This window comes from Apium graveolens, chromosome 11, assembly GCF_009905375.1.
Source record: "Apium graveolens cultivar Ventura chromosome 11, ASM990537v1, whole genome shotgun sequence".
In the NCBI taxonomy this organism is placed as follows: Eukaryota; Viridiplantae; Streptophyta; class Magnoliopsida; order Apiales; family Apiaceae; genus Apium; species Apium graveolens.
The window spans coordinates 197,469,212-197,488,040 of NC_133657.1; the positions used below are offsets into that span (position 1 = coordinate 197,469,212).

The window sequence follows — 18,829 nt, forward strand, 5'->3', positions numbered from 1 at the left end:
ACAAGGAGACTCGACTTGACTCGTAAAATTAAACTAATCGAGTTCGGACAAAAATTTAGACTAAATTAATTAAACGAGTCGATTTGACTCGACTCAATTAAAATAGATTCAAATTACGCCCGAATCAACTTGGCTCACTCACGACCTGGTAGATATCATATTACACAATGTTTTCACGTACATATCAGTAAATGTCCCCTAAACACCAAAATCCAGTAGATATAAATAAAATACTCCGTGCAGACCAAAAATTAAACTCAAACCTATTAACAAAAAGTCTTAGGCATATAATATGTTACAATAAATTTTTTGTCCCCAACCAGGCCCCTTTTTTGAATAGTTATCTATAGCCGTAGAAAAAAATTGAGAGGCTCCCAACCAACTGTGCATGTTAGTTAACGTGCCATCATGAGCTTTAGCTTACGTTCTTAAATTCAGATCTAGTTACTCGTTAGTAGTTAAATTGTTTCCAATTATTACCAAAAGCCTTGGAACCTAGTACAAGTACACTGCATTATCATGTATTCAAAATTTCAAATAATAAATAAATATAAATTGTAAATTCTAATCGAATAAGGTTACCTTAATTACTAGAGATCCAGAGGAAGAAACTATCGTCTATAAAGATTATTTCATTAAATTAAAAAAATATTATAAATACTGCAAAAATATTTCATTGATGCTTAAAAAAAGATTCTTTTATACTTTTAGAATTTGTATGGTGAGTTCTAATTTTAATTAATCATAATTTACAGCTGATAACGGTAAACCGAGAACTACCTACTGCCTACCTACAATATGATTTCTTTTCGACATTATCCGAAAATAATATTTCAGGGATCATATCAAATAAAAATTTATGATGTAATAAATTTGGATATTAACTTCGCTCCAGCTTGTGGTTGCGAAACTTTAGACCCCACCAGCCTTTATATAACTTGCCTCACTCGTAAGAGATACATGAAGAAATATAAATGGTACTAGCTTTTAGAATCAGAGTTTGTGATTGACTATTATATATTAGATTAATCATATAAACATAACCCATATGAAGCTAAACTTATTGGTCAGCTACAGGGGAGAAGTTCTGTTAAATGGAATAGTCTATTAGAAGAAAGAATCTGACATTAAATTTACAAAAAGAGCACTGCAAATTCCTAGGTAAGGTTGTTCATAAACATATAAACACTTGTGTGTTTTTTTATAACAGTTTTCAAATATTTTTTTTGAGTTTGAGAGTAGTGATGTGCATTTGTTAATGATGCAGATATCTCCATAAGCAATATAAGCTTGAAATGGCTGAGAGAGAAGTTACTGACAGAGAGAATAAGCAGCTGCAAGAAGGTGTTTTCGAAATGGAAGAGATAGTTGATGAGAGAAAAAGACTGCAACCCTGGACACAACAGATTACAGTAAGAGGAGTGCTGTCAAGCATTATAATAGGGAGCTTGTACAGTATTATCGCGATGAAGCTTAATCTGACAACCGGGATTACTCCTAATTTGAATGTCTCTGCTGCTCTTCTCGCGTTTGTGTTCATGCGTACTTGGACTAAGATGTTGCATAAATTTGGAATTACTACAACTCCGTTTACTAGACAGGAGAATACTATGATACAGACTTGTTCAGTTGCATGCTATAGTATAGCTGTTGGAGGTTGGAACTGAGGCTTTTTTGTAAAATTGATTATTATGAATTTACTAATTATCTTTTATTTCTCACAATTTTCTTGGTTGTATATCGAATTTGCAGGTGGATTTGGATCATACCTTTTAGGATTGAACAAAAAGACGTATGAGCTAACCGGGGGTGCTAGTCAAGGGATTTCTGCAGGGAGATATAAGGAACCAGAGATTGGTTGGATGACAGCCTACCTTTTCTTAGCTTGTTTTGTTGGTCTTTTCGCGTTGATTCCTCTGCGAAAGGTACTAGTTTTCGATGTCTTCAGAGAAGAGCAGATACTTGATGAGTATTTAGAACTTTTACATAAATGTATATTCATATGCAGATCTTGATTGTTGATTACAAACTGACATTTCCAAGTGGAATGGCTACTGCGGTTCTTATTAATGGATTTCATACCAGGGGCGACGAATCAGCCAAGTAAATATTTACTGTTGGCCATTACTATTGTCACAATTTTACCAGGCCTAAATTGTAATAGTATTAACTGATGAATGTGAATTGCAGGAAACAAGTAGGTGGATTTATGCGTTTCTTTTCAGTTAGTTTCATCTGGGGTTTTTTCCAGTGGTTCTACACCGGAAAAGAAGAGTGTGGGTTTGCACACTTCCCTACTTTTGGATTGGAAGCCTACAAGAATACGTATGTGCAATCTGTTTCGTAGTTTGTATTTCATGGTTAGTAGATTCTGGGATTGATGATCGAAAAAAAACTCATTAGACTATCTTGTTTGTAGATTCTACTTCGATTTTAGCTTGACTTATGTGGGAACAGGAATGATCTGCCCTCATATAGTGAACTTGTCCCTGCTTTTTGGAGCTGTGATCTCATGGGGTATAATGTGGCCTCTTATCGAAAAACATAAGGGACATTGGTATCCTGATGATTTACCAGAAAGCAGTATGAGAGGTCTAAATGGTTACAAGGTATCTCTCTATACTTGCCAAATATGAACTCCATTAATTGTTTATCTGTTCTAATTTTTTAGAAATAACTTTTAGAAAATTAAAGTACTAAAGTTGTATGCTTGTATAAAACAATTTGAAGTTTTAATGGCAGGCCTTTATCTCGATAGCCCTTATACTAGGTGACGGCCTATACATGTTCACCAAAATATTGCTTATTACCTGCACAAGTATGCATCGCAGAATGAGAGATAAGAGCAAGCATTTAGGTAAATTACCTCATAGACTCAAAACTGCATAAGGCGTTGCATTCTCAACTCCCATTCAAGTCTCTAACTTCTTCTTCTGCCCTGCAGCAGAGGTAAATGATCAGAACAAAGCCACGGGTGAATTGAAGCAAAATGAACTGTTCCTAAGAGAAACTATTCCCTTCTGGGTAGCTGCTGTGGGATACATAATCTTTGGCATTTTGACTGTTATTGGAGTTCCCTTCATATTCCCGGAACTCAAATGGTATTATGTCATCGTAGCCTACATTTTTGCTCCCGCGTTAGCCTTCTGCAATGCTTATGGAGCTGGTTTAACAGATTTTAACATGGCTTACAATTATGGGAAAGTGGCACTTTTCCTGCTAGCAGCAATTGTAGGAAAAGAGCATGGAGTTGTTGCAGGGTTAGCTGGTTGTGGTCTAATCAAGTCTGTGGTTTCTGTTGCCTGCATTTTAATGCAAGATTTGAAAACAGGGCACCTCACATTAACATCTCCTCGAGCTATGTTACTGAGCCAAAGCATTGGCACAGCAATAGGTTGTGTGGTGTCTCCCCTAAGCTTCATGCTTTACTACAAGGCATTCGACATAGGGAATCCTACTGGAGAATTTAAGGCTCCTTATGCTGTGATATATAGAAGCATGGCAATTCTCGGGGTTGAAGGCTTTTCAGCTCTACCTGATCATTGCTTGCAGCTCTGCTATGGGTTTTTCATATTCGCTATATGCATTAATTTGGTTAAAGATATGTTGCCGAAGAAGATAGGGAAATGGATGCCACTGCCAATGGCAATGGGAGTTCCTTTCCTGGTGGGTAGCTATTTTGCAATCAGTATGTGTATAGGAACCCTGATTGTGTTTGTTTGGGAAAAGCTCAAACCAAGGAAGGCTGAGCTGATGGTTCCAGCAGTTGCTTCAGGGCTAATTTGTGGAGAGGGACTCTGGATCCTACCATCCTCCATTCTTGCTCTGGCAAAGATAAGGCCTCCTATCTGCATGACATTTCTGGCTTCTTAATTACAACAGAAAGTATAGCTGTTTGAATACTTGAGTAGAAAAGGTGTCTATTAAGGTCAAACTTTGTGTCCAAGGTTTGAGAATTTATCCAACCTCCAGATATTTAGTTCAAGATAAGTGGAATAATAAGTAGTTGTTCAAGTCAGTTTTACAGCATAGCCCCCACTATTTGCCAACTTATGCCATCTTAAAGCATTATAAGATTTCTGGAAAACATTACAAAACACATAATCACAGTACAATTCATATACAGAAGAAAACTGAAATTGAGATGTAATTTTGACGAAATTGTATGATATACATTCCTCATTCCACAACTGGATAAACCAAAAAAATACTGAAGTAATTGAGATTGAATAACATGTACAAGTAATGTCTTAAAAATGCCATACTCTTGGTCTCCGTAAAGAAAAATGATGTCTACAAAAATCATTATTGTTGCAATTACAACTTGGGATGTACTAACAAATTATCCAATTATACTTGCTAGCACCTCGCTCTTTCCCCTTGCAAATATTGTGTAGACCAAACGAAACGCATCAAGCCAGCCATCCAACAATTCCCATGAATCAGCAATCTGAGATAGAATAGTTTCAAATATTGACTGTATTAGTTTCATAGTAATAAAGAATCACCTAAAAGAATCATTACTAAAACAAAATTATTGTGTGCATCTTTGCTCAAATGTTAGTGAAACATCTAGCTTACAATATTCTGGCTCTTTTAAACGTGACACACTAACACGTGTAAAATAGTAGCCAGCTGGCCACACTTTGGTGCAAGAAAAGAAAGCAGATCTTAATGGAGTTTTTCAATATTACAGGCATCAGTAATGTGAAAACATACTAAGAACGTTTTTTGATGAAAATGGAATTTCGAATAATATGCATAAAAGACACTAAACCGGTTAAAAGAAACATTCCTGAATCCAGACTGACTCGCCTCCAGTTTTTCCAGAAAAACAGAGATACAAGGAGAAGCTGGCAAAAGATGGCTAAGATTTGGTTACGTCTCTAATATTTATTAAATTTGTGAGGGAAAGAGCCAAAAATACTGTACAAATAGTTACAGGAAAGATGAAACTCTTCAAAGTTCTAAGCCAAACGCAAAATCCCTAGTGATGTGATGTCTATCTTAGGCAAGGAGACCACCTGGAATCAACTTTAAGAACCCTATTAGTTTAATTTCTCTCCATTAGGGTCAAAAATCTACGATTAAAGAAATAGGTGAAAACACCACAACATAAAATCTGTAATGCTCCTACAAATAAACATGGCATTACTGTGGAAAATAAATAATTGTGGCGTGGCAGGACAAAACATTTGTTTGTTTCTTCCCTTTCCAAGTAAAGAAAGAAACGAAGCAAGCATATATTTAAGGACATTTACCAAGAAAAATGATCCATGAACTGTATCAACACAGAGAGCAGGACCAGCTGGTAAGGTCAGGTCAGCACATGGTGAAACAGACACAATATCTGCAACATTAACTTCAACGAGTGATGACTTATGACTGTTTTCTGCATCCTTCGCATTAGAAAGGCTTCTTGGCATTGGCCTTTCCTTTGCACTACTAATCTGCACAAAATAAACAGATAGCACAGGTCAGAGAAATAGTTGATAGATTAAACTTGTTCAACGATTTTGAAGGGTAGAAAAAACAGGTCATGCAGATTTGGTATAGTAAAAATTAGAGCTTTCGGAGAAGGAAAGTCTTTAAAACAGAGTAAAGGTAAATGTATTTTGTTTACAAAGAGCTGTTTAAAACTTGTTGAATTTAGTTCACTTTTTTAATAACGCAAATAAATATAATGTAACAAATGAGCCGGCTCTGGAAATGGTTACAGCATTTGTGTTAAAATAACAAGATTTATTGTCATTGTCAAGTAAAATAGATGTAGATTTTTAAATGTTAAATGACAAGGAACTTTTTTAAGAAGGTTTTCCAAGTAGAATGAAACAACTAATAAAGAGTTAAAATGTACAGTTTTGTCTTTTGTGTATATAGTATATGAAGATTCTCAACTTTACTGAAACTAAATAATATAACATCCAACCTGCCGAAGTCCTTCATGGTTCAATACAAATTGTGATCGTTTCCAATCACCATGAGGTGCAACTAGCACCCCCGCAGGTGGAGCTGTAAGATATCCAACCTTTAGGTAGGGTAAAGGTAGCTGCAAAACAAACGGTTCCTGTTAGAGAGATTATATGGTAAAAAGGTATGCGGCTTTTTAATCCCACATATGAAGAAAATCCAATAAAATAATGTTGCACAAAACAGGGAGCGGACCAAATTGTACATACTGCACATGCACATAATACAGTGTGGCCTTGGACATCAGTAGTTCTACAGAGATATATAATTAACAAAGTTCGAAGATAATGCAGCATTTAATCATAAATGAATAGGTTAACTGTGACAGGATGTGATGAATTCAGATAAAGGAAAGTCACTGCTAGTGCATACAAGAACAAGAAAGAACCGGAAGGGTTAAGTGGTAAAATCAGCAGCTGATAAAGAGGACAAGAGTCAGCAACAGAGTCAAAGGGCTGATAAGATATAACAATTGAAGTCAGGGGTAGAATAGTCTTGTGGAACTGGAGTAACAAAAGGGAATTGGGCGTACGGTTTGGAGTATCGATTACATTGTTTTACCGTTGTTTAGCTGGAGAGAATTGGCCTCTCGAAAGTCCAATAGCTTATCGTATTGTATGAACCTAAATTATTACTTCCATATTATTAGTGCATCTGCTTATTCAGTTACACAGTGTGATTCATCTATTAGCATCTGAAATATTGCAAATTGGTATCAGAGCGCTTCATTCTGATGGGACCTCCGACGGCGCAACGACTAGATCTGGTAGAAGAGAAACTCGCGGGGATGGAGGAGTCTATGAAGGAGCTGGTGTCGAAGGCTGTAGAGACTGCTATGGAGGCAACGCGTCATTCTTTGACAGAGGTGTTGATGGAGGGGCAAGAGATGGCAACGAAACAACTAGGGGCTGAAATTGAATCTATGGCAGGTAGGCTTGAGGGGCGAATTAATCGCAGCAGGGAGTATAACGAGTCACTCATCAATACTATGAGGAATGAACAACTGAAATTCCAAACTGAGGTACGCTCTTCTCTCACAAATCTCCAATCTATACCAGTACCTCCTCAGGAAGGAGTCGATGTGGGCGTAAACAATCTGGGCTCGGCCGCACTTAACCTTGGGGCGAGTCCGTTGGGTAAGAATGACGGTAGTGGGAGTTTGGGGGGCGAAATTTGGCTGGAAGTAGTTTCGTAGGAGGGGGGTCTGGGGGTGGTCCAGGGAGTAATAATGGGGGTTATGGAAACTGGAGCTACCGCAAACTAGATATGTCTATTTTTGATGGACATGATCCGGATGGCTGGATATTGCGGGTAGAACGCTATTTTTCGTTTTACAGATTATCTGAAGAAGAGATGTTGGAGATGCTGGTACCAATGGGAAAATAAGTGTCATCCTATACGATGCTGGGCTGATTTAAAAGTGTTTTTGCTTCGTCAATTTCGTCCTAACAATGGGGGTTCGTTCTACGGGCAGTGGCCATCAACAACTCAAACAGCTTCGGTGAATGAATTTTGTAGAAAATTCATCGAAACAGCAGCTCCGCAAGAGCATGTGTCAGAGGAAATGTTGTTGGGGCATTTTATTAATGGCCTTGAAGAGGAAATCAAGGCAGAAGTGAGATTATTACATCCTATCTGTTTGGAACAAGCTATGGAGCAGGCTGTTAGGGTTGAAGAAAAGTTCAAGTTGACGGGTTACCGCAAGTTTGGACTGAGTAATATCAAAACTGGTGGCTTGTCAATGTAGCGGGGCTATGTCAACTGGACAGCAGTACTCAGGAGGAGTCCCCACCTGTCCATCTATATCCAGGGGTTGGAGCACTTGTTCGTCATCCTCACAGGCTTCCGTGCCGTCCCCAAAAACAGTGCCCGCACTGTCGACAGTTGGGGAGATGAAACGACTGACGGAAAAAGAGTTGCAAGAAAAAAGAGTCAAGGGGTTGTGTTGTAGGTGTGACGCAAAATGGATGATAGGACATAGATGTGCTAAACGGGAGCTCAGTGTTATGTTAATAGAAGAGGAAGAAGGGGACATAGAAGGGAAGGTATAGACAGTCCACAATCACCACCGGAAGAGCTGATGACGGAGGTGTCATTAAATTCGGTCATTGGATTGTCCAATCCAAAGACAATGAAGCTAAAAGGGTTGCTCGGGGATCACGAAGTTATTGTGATGATCGACCCGGGAGCAACCCACAAATTCATTTCATTTGAGACCGTGACACGAGCAGGGGTATTGGTTACGAAATATGGGAGTTTTGGGGTATCTTTGGGTAATGGGGAGCCAATTAAGGGGGAAGGTGTATGTAAGGAGGTCACGTTGCAGCTGGATGGAGGTGTCGAGATTGTTGAAGATTTCCTACCATTAACAATAGGTAGCTCAGTTATTATTTTGGGGATACAATGGTTAGAAAAATTGGTAGTTATTCTCACAGATTGGAAAAATCAGGTTATGAAGTTTGAAATGAAGGGAGAGATGATCACTTTGGTGGGGTATCGAACATTAATGAGATCACAGGTGTCTTTGAAGGCAATGTTAAAGGGTATTAAAAAAATGGGGGTGGTTTTTGGGTGGAATGCAGTCGTATGGAGGCCACTTACCAGGACGGTATTAGCGAGGAGAAACAAACTGATCCTTAGTTTTTGGCAGAGGTTCTGGAGCAACATAGCAGGGTATTTGACAGTCCAGTGGGGTTACCTCCTAGCCGCAATCATGAACATGCTATAGCCCTTAACGATGGATGCAACCCGGTTGGGGTACGTCCTTATAGATATCCCCAATCACAAAAAGATGAAATAGAAAGATTGATTCGTGAAATGCTTGAGGCAGGGATTATAAAACCTTCGACTAGTCCATTTTGGAGCCCCGTATAGTTGGTGAAAAAAAGGATGGGTCATGGCGGTTTTGCGTGGACTATAGAGCTTTGAATAAGGAGATGGCGCCCGACAAGTACCTGATTTCCGTGATTGACGAGTTGTTGGATGAATTACATGGGTCTGGGGTGTTTTGTAAGTTGGATCTAAAGGCCGGTTACCATCAAATTTTGGTAAAGTCGGAAGATACACATAAGACCGCATTTCGTACTCATGATGGACACTATGAGTTCTTAGTGTTACCATTTGGCATGATGAATGGGCCGGGCCGGCTACTTTTCAATCATTGATGAATGATATTTTCCGACCTTACCTTTAGAAATTTGTGTTGGTTTTTTTCGATGACATCCTTGTCTATAGCCGAAATGAGGAAGAACATCAAAGACACTTACAAAAGGTGTTGGAGACACTAGGCTGCCATTCTTTGTTCGTAAACAAAAAACATGTGAGTTTGGAAAATCGAGAATTGGGTATTTGTCATCTAATTTCTGTCCAAGGAGTGGAGGTGGATCGAGAAAAGGTTCAAGCTATCGTGGAGTGGCCTCAACCGGGTAGTTTTAGGGAGTTGCAGGGGTTCTTAGGACTGACGGGTTATTACCACAAATTTGTTGCTAATTATGCTCAAATTGCGCAACCACTTGCCGAACAATTAAAAAAAGACAATTTCGGGTGGAGTACAACTGCTACAGAATCATTTGAGAGGCTTAAATCTGCCATGATCAGTCCACCTGTTCTAAAAATGCCAGATTTCAAGCTGCCTTTTGTGTTAGAAACCGACGCATCCGGGTATGGGTTGCGGGCTGTATTAATGCAAGCGAATCAGCCCATTGTGTATTTCAGTAAGTTGTTGGGAGTGAGGGCTCAACAAAAGTCTATTTATGAAAAAGAGTTGATTGCAATTTGTCTTGCAATTCACAAGTGGAAGCATTATTTGTTGGGGCGACATTTTATTATCTGATCCGATCAGCAAAGTCTAAGGTTCTTGACGCAACAAAGAGAGGTAAACCCGGATCATCAAAAATGGGTTACTAAGCTTTTGGGATTTGACTTTGAGATTCAATTCAAACCGGGGACATCAAATAAAGTGGCAGATGCGTTGTCACGTAAGCGGGCGGGGGAAGTGGCTTTGAATGAGATGGTGGCAACTCCAATAGTGTCTTGGGAAGTGTTAGAAGCTGAGTCAACTACAGATGCTGACATTCAGCGGATTAAATGGGAGTTAGCAGCAGGTTCTCAACAGTATAAGCACTTCTATTGGGTGGACAATAGATTGTTGTATAAAGGGAGGTGTCTTTTACCTCGAAGGTCAAAGCTAATTCCAGGCCTGTTACACGAATATCATGCTGCTGCAATGGGAGGTCATTCCGGGGAGATACAGACTTATCTTAGAATGGCTACCAACTGGTTTTGGATTGGTATGAGGCAAGATGTCAAATTGTATGTACAGAAGTGTCAGGTATGCCAACAGCAGAAAGTTTCTCAGCAGTTGCCAGCCGGGCTGTTACAACCACTCAATATTCCTACGTTGGTGTGGGAAGAGGTGTCGCTGGATTTTGTAGAAGGGTTACCCATGTCACAAGGGATTAATGCTACATTAGTTGGCGTGGATCATTTTTCTAAATACGAACATTTTATTGGATTAAAACATCCATTTGATGCTTTCACAGCCGTTGCAATGTTTATTAAGGAGGTGGTGAGGTTGCATGGGATTCCCGCTTCAATCATTTCGGATAGAGATCGTATTTTCATGAGTACTTTTTGGAAAGAGTTGTTCAAATTACATGGTACAGCGTTAAAAAGAGCACGGCATATCACCCGCAAACGGACGGGCAAACGGAAATTGTGAATAAGAGTTTGGAAACGTATTTACGTTGTTTTATCCAGAATAAACCCGTCTTGGGCTAAATGGCTACCGTGGGCCGAATTTTCTTACAACACGTCACCTCATTGTTCTACTAAGTTCAGCCCGTTTAAAATTGTGTATGGCAGAGAACCACCTCACGTGGTCAGGTTGGACAGGGGATATACACCAGTAGACAGTTTGGATGAATTTTTGCAGGAACGTGATAGGCTGTTGGTGGAGCTGCAGTTCCACTTGCTGAAAGCACAACACATAATGAAAGCAAATGCAGACAACAAACGGCGAGATGTAGAATTTTCAATGAGGGATCTAGTGTACCTTAAGCTCCAGCCATATGGGCAACAATCTCTAGCGAGAAGGCCCTGGGAGTAACTAGCAGCCTGCTTTTACGGGCCATTTAAAATTATACAGCGTATTGGGAGAGTTGCTTATAAATTGGGTTTGCCGGAGTACAGTAAGCTCGTGTTTCATGTGTCGCAACTTAAAAAGGCCGTGGGAACCACTGAGTTGGTGGTAGAGCCAGAGCAGGTTTTAGAGGTACGCCAAGTCCAGACTGGGGAGGGTTTACAACTGGAGGCACTGATCAAGTGGAAGGACCTGCCCAGGTATGAGGCAACATGGGAAATGGTGAAAAAGGTGGCTCAGAAGTTCCCTAAGTTCCACCTTGAGGACAAGGTAGATGTCTGGGTGAGGGGTAATGTGATGAATTCAGATAAAGGAAAGTCACTGCTAGTGTATACAAGAACAAGAAAGAACCAGAAGGGTAAAGTGGTAAAATCAGCAGCTGATAAAGAGGACAAGAGTCGGCAACAGAGTCAAAGGGCTGATAAGATATAACAATAGAAGTCAGGGGTAGAATGGTCTTGTGGAACTGGAGTAACAAAAGGGAATTGGGCGTAGGGTTTAGAGTATCGATTACTTTGTTTTACAGTTGTTTAGCTGGAGAGAATTGGCCTCTCGAAAGTCCAATAGCTTATCATATTGTATGAACCTAAATTACTAGTACTTCCATATTATTAGTGCATCTGATTATTCAGTTACACTGTGTGATTCATCTATTAGCATCTGAGGTATTGCACAGGATACCACTTTGGCTTCTCATTTCTCATGTCCAGACAAGAACATCACTGATATGAAGAATAGTGCAAAGGAGCACAAGCTTTAATATAGGGAAAAATGCTTAAACAATTAACTTTAAAATCTAAAAGATATTCTACGTGCCAAAATCGAAAAGATTATGTACAATTAGCATAATAACTAACCATAGAGCGCACCAGCTTCAAGGCACTAGTATAAACCTGTAAGAAATATTTTGACATAATATGAAATGTCAGCATACAAAAAAAAATCCCCCTAAATATGACTTGAACAAAATTACACAAGCGAATATTTTTGCAGAAGCTGAAAAACTAACTAATGATAACGCTAGGTACTTACCGAGTAATTAGGTTTCAATGCATGAGCAGCTGCAATGTAGATGGCAGATTGACTGTATAGCTCATTGGAGGATACATCATCTCCGTTGACTGGCAACCCACTTCTTGACGTGTCCTCTGCTAATCCATACTACAATTTATGGGAAAAATGAAAACCCCGTGCAATCAAATATGAAATATCCAAAATAGTAAGTATCCAATTATTCAGTGCACAAATGTGCTCTGATATGCATGATTACTCTTATTTATACTAAGCCTCAGCATTTGTCAAGCCGATAAAGAGAAGAAACACATGTTCAATGAATGTTGTTAATTGTTATAAACCTAATGGAGAACTCTATATATCACCAAAATATTTATTAACATTACGATAAAAACAAATATTAAGCTAGATTTGACTATAATTGGAGTAGGAAAAGCACTAATCTTCTTTATTCCACCCACTTTCTTATCTTAATTCCCGCTTTCACCCCTCGTCAGAACTATTGTTCCTCCTTTTCAAGCCTCTTTGTATTTAGATCTAAAGTTAATTGTTAAGGTGTTCATTGGTTCAGTTGAGTATTACAGTGAACTGCTGGCTTTATTGTTGCCTAGTCTTTGTAATGGTTTCACATTCCACAAAAGGAAATCACTTATGGCTGTCGAGTACATAAATTTGGGCAAACTGGGGCGCCGCCACTACGGTTTGTGTAAGTTTAGAATCTCACATGGCTTCATAATAACTTGACGAAAATCAGAATTGCCAATTTTTTTTATAGAAATATCAAACTGGACTCGCTGGAGATCAACAAACGATTGTTATACTGTAGCATAATGTAAAAAAAAGAAGTAATAGTTATATACTGACCAGAACTGTCCCTAGATTGTAGATTGCCCTGTGGAAATCAAATTGCAACTGTATTGCTGAACGGAACTGCAATAAGAATAATAATGACATGCAATAGAATGTTAGAAAAATCAAGGAAATAAAACTAAATGTTACATTCATTCCACAGGCATAGTCCTTGCAAACAAGCATAGCCTATAACCTTATTATGTGCTAAATTTTCAGACAGGCATCTCCTTATGAAACTGAGGGCGTATCAAACAAGTAAAAAGAAAGATACACATAGTATATACATATGAATGTAGACCTTGTTTTCAAATAACACGAAAATTCCAAGAAATATAGTACCTTGCTTATGGCAGCTTTTACAATAGTATACTTCTCTCGTGCAGGAACAATTACACTAAGTTCCTGAATGCAGGGAAATAGTAAGATATATATATTAAAATTAAAAGTGTTAATAAAATCCATTGTTTAAGGAAATTCTTCAAAGGATGAACTTAAAATATCATGTGAAATCACTCCAACAGTGAGTGACCGTATAAAAACTATTTTCAAATTAATAGTACCTGCAGAGCAAGACCCCAGTTGTTGAGTGCCTGAAATAAGTAGCTTTTCATGAATTAGAACTATTAGAACTACTACAGAGTACAGATTGATATAATTGTTTTATATTTCCCTATAGAAAGATAAAATTTTATAAAGAGAGGAGACTAAAAGAAAAGAAAAGCAGTGGAGGGAGATAAGAAATTAAAGTCTTGAACCACATGGAAATGATGGAAGAAAAGCATTCAATGAAAAACAGTTTTCAGATCTACATAAAGACTGATATAGCATGTCAAGGAGGAAAAACGAATGGGTGACAAGGCTTATCGTGTATTATTTGCTCTTAAAAAAACATACATGATAAAGAACATATATATATAATAGAATAGAAGAGATGACTAAATCAATTTTTTGTCAAATGTTACCTGCGGACTGTTCCAATTGAGTTTTACGGCTTGCTCATAGTTTTTCGCTGCCTGTAAACAGAAGGGAATTAACACACTAATTTCGATGATCATGAAAATGAATATGTCAACTTTCATGTAAAAACAGGTACTATATTCACATTTTTGTAACAATAACCCTAAGCTGATTATTCACCTACTAGAAATGTATCTACTTAAAAGGACACCCAAACTTACATACTACGATATCTTTTAAAACCTTGGCAAAGAAATTAAAATGATAATCATTATTTTGTATGTGTTCACCTCGTATATTTTATTTCAGTTTATCTTCTTTTTTTAGAAAATTATTATTGTAATTGGAAATATTATTCTGATTTAAGGTAATGACTAGTTTCTTAATTTTATACATTTAATAAAGTTAGTAATTTTTTTTCTCATTTCAGTTTTATTTGGTTCATATATATCTCATTAACATGCTTCATTTGACATATATTGAGTTTAAATTTATTATTTATATTCATAGACCTATAAATCATTTTTTATTTTTTGTGCTCCTCGGTCCTCACTTCAGTGAGGCACATGGCAAGAGAAATTCTGCACCTTATCCCTTAGTATGCCTCTTGCCTCGAATAACACCGAGTATGAGAATATAACATGAGAACATTTAATGTTTGTACCTGTTTCCATAGTTCTTCAGCTTCCTTTGTACGGCCACGCATCTTTGCTCGATCAGAAATAGCTATAGCCCAATTATAAAATGCCTATTTGAAAACAACAAGAATTAAATATATGATTTAGGAGACAACCACAACAGAGGATATATGCACATTTTTGAAAATGCTACTCGTAGTTATAAATGCTTGAGTGGGATAAACCAACTTCAAAAGGAATGAACTATGAAGTTGTTTTGGTTTATTTTCTCTGTCAAGTATGGGACAAACTTGAATGTAGAAGCCTGTCCGATCAAGTTGTATAAATTAAAATTTTACTAATACAGTAAAACATATGCTCTTGACAGTCCAGTTGGACTGCAGACTATATGCAATGGCTCAATTACAAAAAGTACCCACTGACCCTAAATCATGACGACACATGCTGGAAATAAGACATTCTGATGAATAAAAATAAATTGGTGAGGTGAGATTTAGTACATACATCATGAAGCGTAGGGCAAAGACGTGTTGCATCTGCATACTTTTTGCACGCCTCTTCAAGTAAAGCATCTTTAGAGGGAGAACTGGAATCTGGACTAACATTATCTGCACTTTCCTGCAAGGAATAGTAGAATTGTGGTGATTAAATGAAAAGCATGTACACTGAACATCTTGTTAATAAATACATCAAAAAACTTCACAGCAAAGGACCTGAAGAACCAGAGCCCAATTGTAAAGAGCGTCATAATCCTCTGGATTTCTCTCTACTGTACTAGCATATCTGCAAATAGCATCAAAGTGCATACGTAAAATTACAAATGTATGCTATCTAGAAACTTCCATTGCACAAGTTTTCAAAATCTTGGGTTCAAGACTGAAGTATGTAATCAACCTAACTAATATCAGTTTACGCTTCACAGGACATGATCCAAATTATAATCTTATCAGGAATTAAAAGTAAATTAACCTTCAACCAACCACTCCCCAAAAACGTGAAAAAAATCGCCCACTCTTCCACTATATGATGTTCACTTTGTAAAATGTTAACTGTTTTTAAGGATGGCAGGCATAAAAGGTCACTAAGAGCCTAAGAAATTAATTCTGCTATATTTCTATCACGATATTTAATGCAATGAAAAGTCAGAAGTAGACATGGCAGGTCTACCTCTGTGCGGCAAAAGTAAGTATTCGTTGCCGGGACCGCCCTTCCTCGTCTGCACTCATAACACCGTTGATTAAATCCATAGCAGCATTATTTTGTTGGTGTGGTGTGCTTTCTTGACTGGAATAACAAAAAACATATGGGTGAAGGGGACATCTAAGCGGTATGAAACTTCAATAAGCGAAACTTCTTCGTAGTTAGAATTTATATATTTCCTGATAATTACCAAAAACGAGCTTTCAGTCATCAATCGACAGCATGACAAAGAAATTAGTAAACTACTCTTTAAAAGAACATACGATAAAAATGTACTCATAAGCGGACATTATACTCAATAGCCGATTCTTTATCGAACGTCATATCCTCTTTTACCGCATTTTTAAAATATATTACCCATATTACCATTTTTTTTACCACATGTATACACATCATCTTCTTGATGCACATCTCCTAAAAACTTTCCAGCATTACCAGCATTGCAATAACCTTATCTTCCAAGATTCCTTCTTTCACCTAATATGCCTATGTAGTAATTTCGACCCATCTTTCCAAATTGTAGAATCTTGGATCACATTCCTTAAAATGACAGTATCTGGTCATTTACACTTTTCTCCACGCACAACAAATACATTACATAAACTAATCGCCCAAGAATCACAAAAGCTTCATAATTAACCACAACACTAAAATCAAAACACACTCATAACAGAGCAATTTTCGAGTATGACCCACATTACTTAAAGTCTCAATATTTAGTCATTGACATTTCTCTTTACGCACAACAATACATTACAGAAATTAATCACGCAAGAATAAAAAAACCTTCATAATCATCCGCACCACTAAAATCGAAACACACATAACAAAGTGATTTTCGAGAAATGACCTACATTACTTAAAATCTCAATATTTAGTCACTTGCATTTCTCTTTAGGCACAACCAACACATTACATAAACTAATCGAGCAAGAATCACAAAACCTTCAAAATTAACCACAAAACTAAAATCGAAACACACACATAACATGGCAATTTTAAAGAAATGGCCTACATTATTTAAAGTGTCAATATTTAGTAATTTACTTTTCTCTTCACACACAACAAACACACTACATAAACTAATCGCACAAGAATCACAAAACCTTCCGCAACACTAAAACCGAAAAACACACAACTTCGAGAAATGACCTACATTACTTAAAGTCTCAATATTTAGCCATTAACATTTCAATTTACGCACAACAAATACATACATAAACTAATCACACAAGAATCACAAAACAACCAAAATTAACCGCATCCTAAAATAAAACCACACATAAAAGAGCAATTTTCAAGAAATGACCTACATTACTTAAAATCTCAACATTTAGTCATTTACATCTCTCTTTACGCACAACAAATACATTACATAAACTAATAAACTAATCACACAAGAATCACAAAACATTCACAATTAATCGCAACACTAAAACCGAAACACACAAACACATAACAGAGTAATTTTCGAGAAATGACCTGAGAGGAGTGGCAGAAGCATGATCTTCAGATTGTTCCTCAGTCTTCAACTCATCCAACAACTCTCTCATTGTCAATGTCCTATTCCCTTCCCCTTTCTTCTCTTCAACAGGTACCGGTTCACCGCTGACCTCATCACCCACCTTCAATTCATCACCGGCATTACCCAGTTCCGGTAGTGACTCCGGCGCAATTTCCGGAGGTGGGCTTTCTTGGGTTTTGATCGGAGTGTAATTGGGTTGTAATTCCGGCTCAGTTTCATTTTCCGGCGTAGATTCCGGCTGTGATTCCGGCGAGGCTTCTAATTCCGGCAATGGGATTGGTTGGGAATTGATATTGGTGTGAGTGGGGGGGTTGAGATCGGGATCTGGGTCGGTTTCGGGTTGGATTTGGGTGTAGGCGGGTTTTGATTCGGATCCTTCGCCGGACATGTTGATATCACTTGGCGGAGGAGGTGTTGATGTGAATCAAATATTTTTCAAGGTTATTTGTGTATGAATCAACTAATAAGCTTAACCAACTTCTAATTGAGAGTAACTTCTAAATATTTTAAGTTTTTTTATTTTATTGAAAGCTAAAGATTTTAACTTTATTTTTAATATTTTCTAAATATTTTGAATAATATTGAGTTTCATATAATTATAATTTAAATTGGTAGAAAAAATTGATTTTAATATTAATAAGTATATATAAAGTTCAATATGTATTCTTATTTAATTTGATTAAAAAAATTGACTAAAATATCAATTAAAATTGGAATTAACTCACCGACCAACTAACCAACAAAAAAATGTAGTATAATTTTTTTTTTTGATAATAAAATATAGTATATATAGATAGTATAGATATGTACAATCAAAATAATATAAATAATTAAGTGAAATGATTTTTAAATATAAAAAATATTAAAATTAAACTTAATTCAAATAAATGATATGTGATATATAATTTGATTAATCCCAACACCTACGCTTGTTATATACTCCCTCCCTCCTTTTTTTACATTTGAGTTGGGCACGGTGATTAAGAAAAATGATAAAATAGTGGACGAAGTTAAAAAAATGAATAAAATAATTAGACCGATTAATATTATATGTATAAATTGGGTATAGTGGAGAGAAATAGTTGATATAATTACTTTTTATATTATAAAAACTTTACTAGAAATTTTTGAAATATAAATAATTGAAAAAAATATCAAAAAAGAAAAGGGTAAACAAATGGGAGGTAAATGGCTAGCAATTAGCAAAAATGTCAACATGTAAACGTCTGATACAAAGCCCAAACCTAATTACACAATTGAATTAACCAAAAATTACCATCTTTTATGAAAATATTTACAAAAAAACGGACACGAGTTGCATATGAGATTATATATGAGGTTGAAACAATTACATATGTTAATCTTATTTTACAAATATTTTCTGCAAATTAAATATTTACCCAAACCTTGGACAAGCTGCCGGTCATCATCTCATTAGACCTCAACCATAAACGAAAGAAAATTCTTCAACTCATCAGACCCAACCCTAACTACTCTTTATAACCAACTGGGATACAACACCACGAGCGGCCA

The 18,829-nt window shown here is 37.0% G+C and overlaps 2 protein-coding genes across 3 annotated transcripts; one reads left to right on the plus strand and one right to left on the minus strand.

The window, feature by feature from the left end:
- Positions 1-968: 968 nt before the first annotated feature.
- LOC141698097 (metal-nicotianamine transporter YSL3) lies at positions 969-4,451 on the plus strand. 2 transcript variants are annotated; one of them, XM_074502709.1, is made up of 8 exons: positions 969-1,161; positions 1,268-1,656; positions 1,753-1,925; positions 2,009-2,103; positions 2,191-2,325; positions 2,420-2,609; positions 2,743-2,857; positions 2,945-4,451. In XM_074502709.1, the coding sequence occupies exons 2-8, from the start codon at positions 1,296-1,298 to the stop codon at positions 3,871-3,873; spliced, it is 1,998 nt and encodes a 665-aa protein (XP_074358810.1). In that variant the 5' UTR covers positions 969-1,161; positions 1,268-1,295; the 3' UTR covers positions 3,874-4,451. The 2 variants fall into 2 exon arrangements, with proteins under 2 accessions (XP_074358810.1, XP_074358811.1); XM_074502710.1 differs by having other exon boundaries at positions 2,948-4,451.
- On the minus strand, positions 4,130-17,754 carry LOC141698098 (protein HLB1). Its single transcript, XM_074502711.1, has 14 exons — positions 17,254-17,754; positions 15,739-15,855; positions 15,285-15,354; positions 15,076-15,189; positions 14,598-14,681; positions 13,939-13,989; positions 13,537-13,566; positions 13,316-13,378; positions 12,989-13,054; positions 12,143-12,271; positions 11,968-12,003; positions 5,930-6,049; positions 5,262-5,450; positions 4,130-4,450 (listed from the first exon to the last, which is right to left on the minus strand). The coding sequence occupies exons 1-14, from the start codon at positions 17,682-17,684 to the stop codon at positions 4,343-4,345; spliced, it is 1,608 nt and encodes a 535-aa protein (XP_074358812.1). The 5' UTR covers positions 17,685-17,754; the 3' UTR covers positions 4,130-4,342.
- Between the last annotated feature and the right edge of the window lie 1,075 nt (positions 17,755-18,829).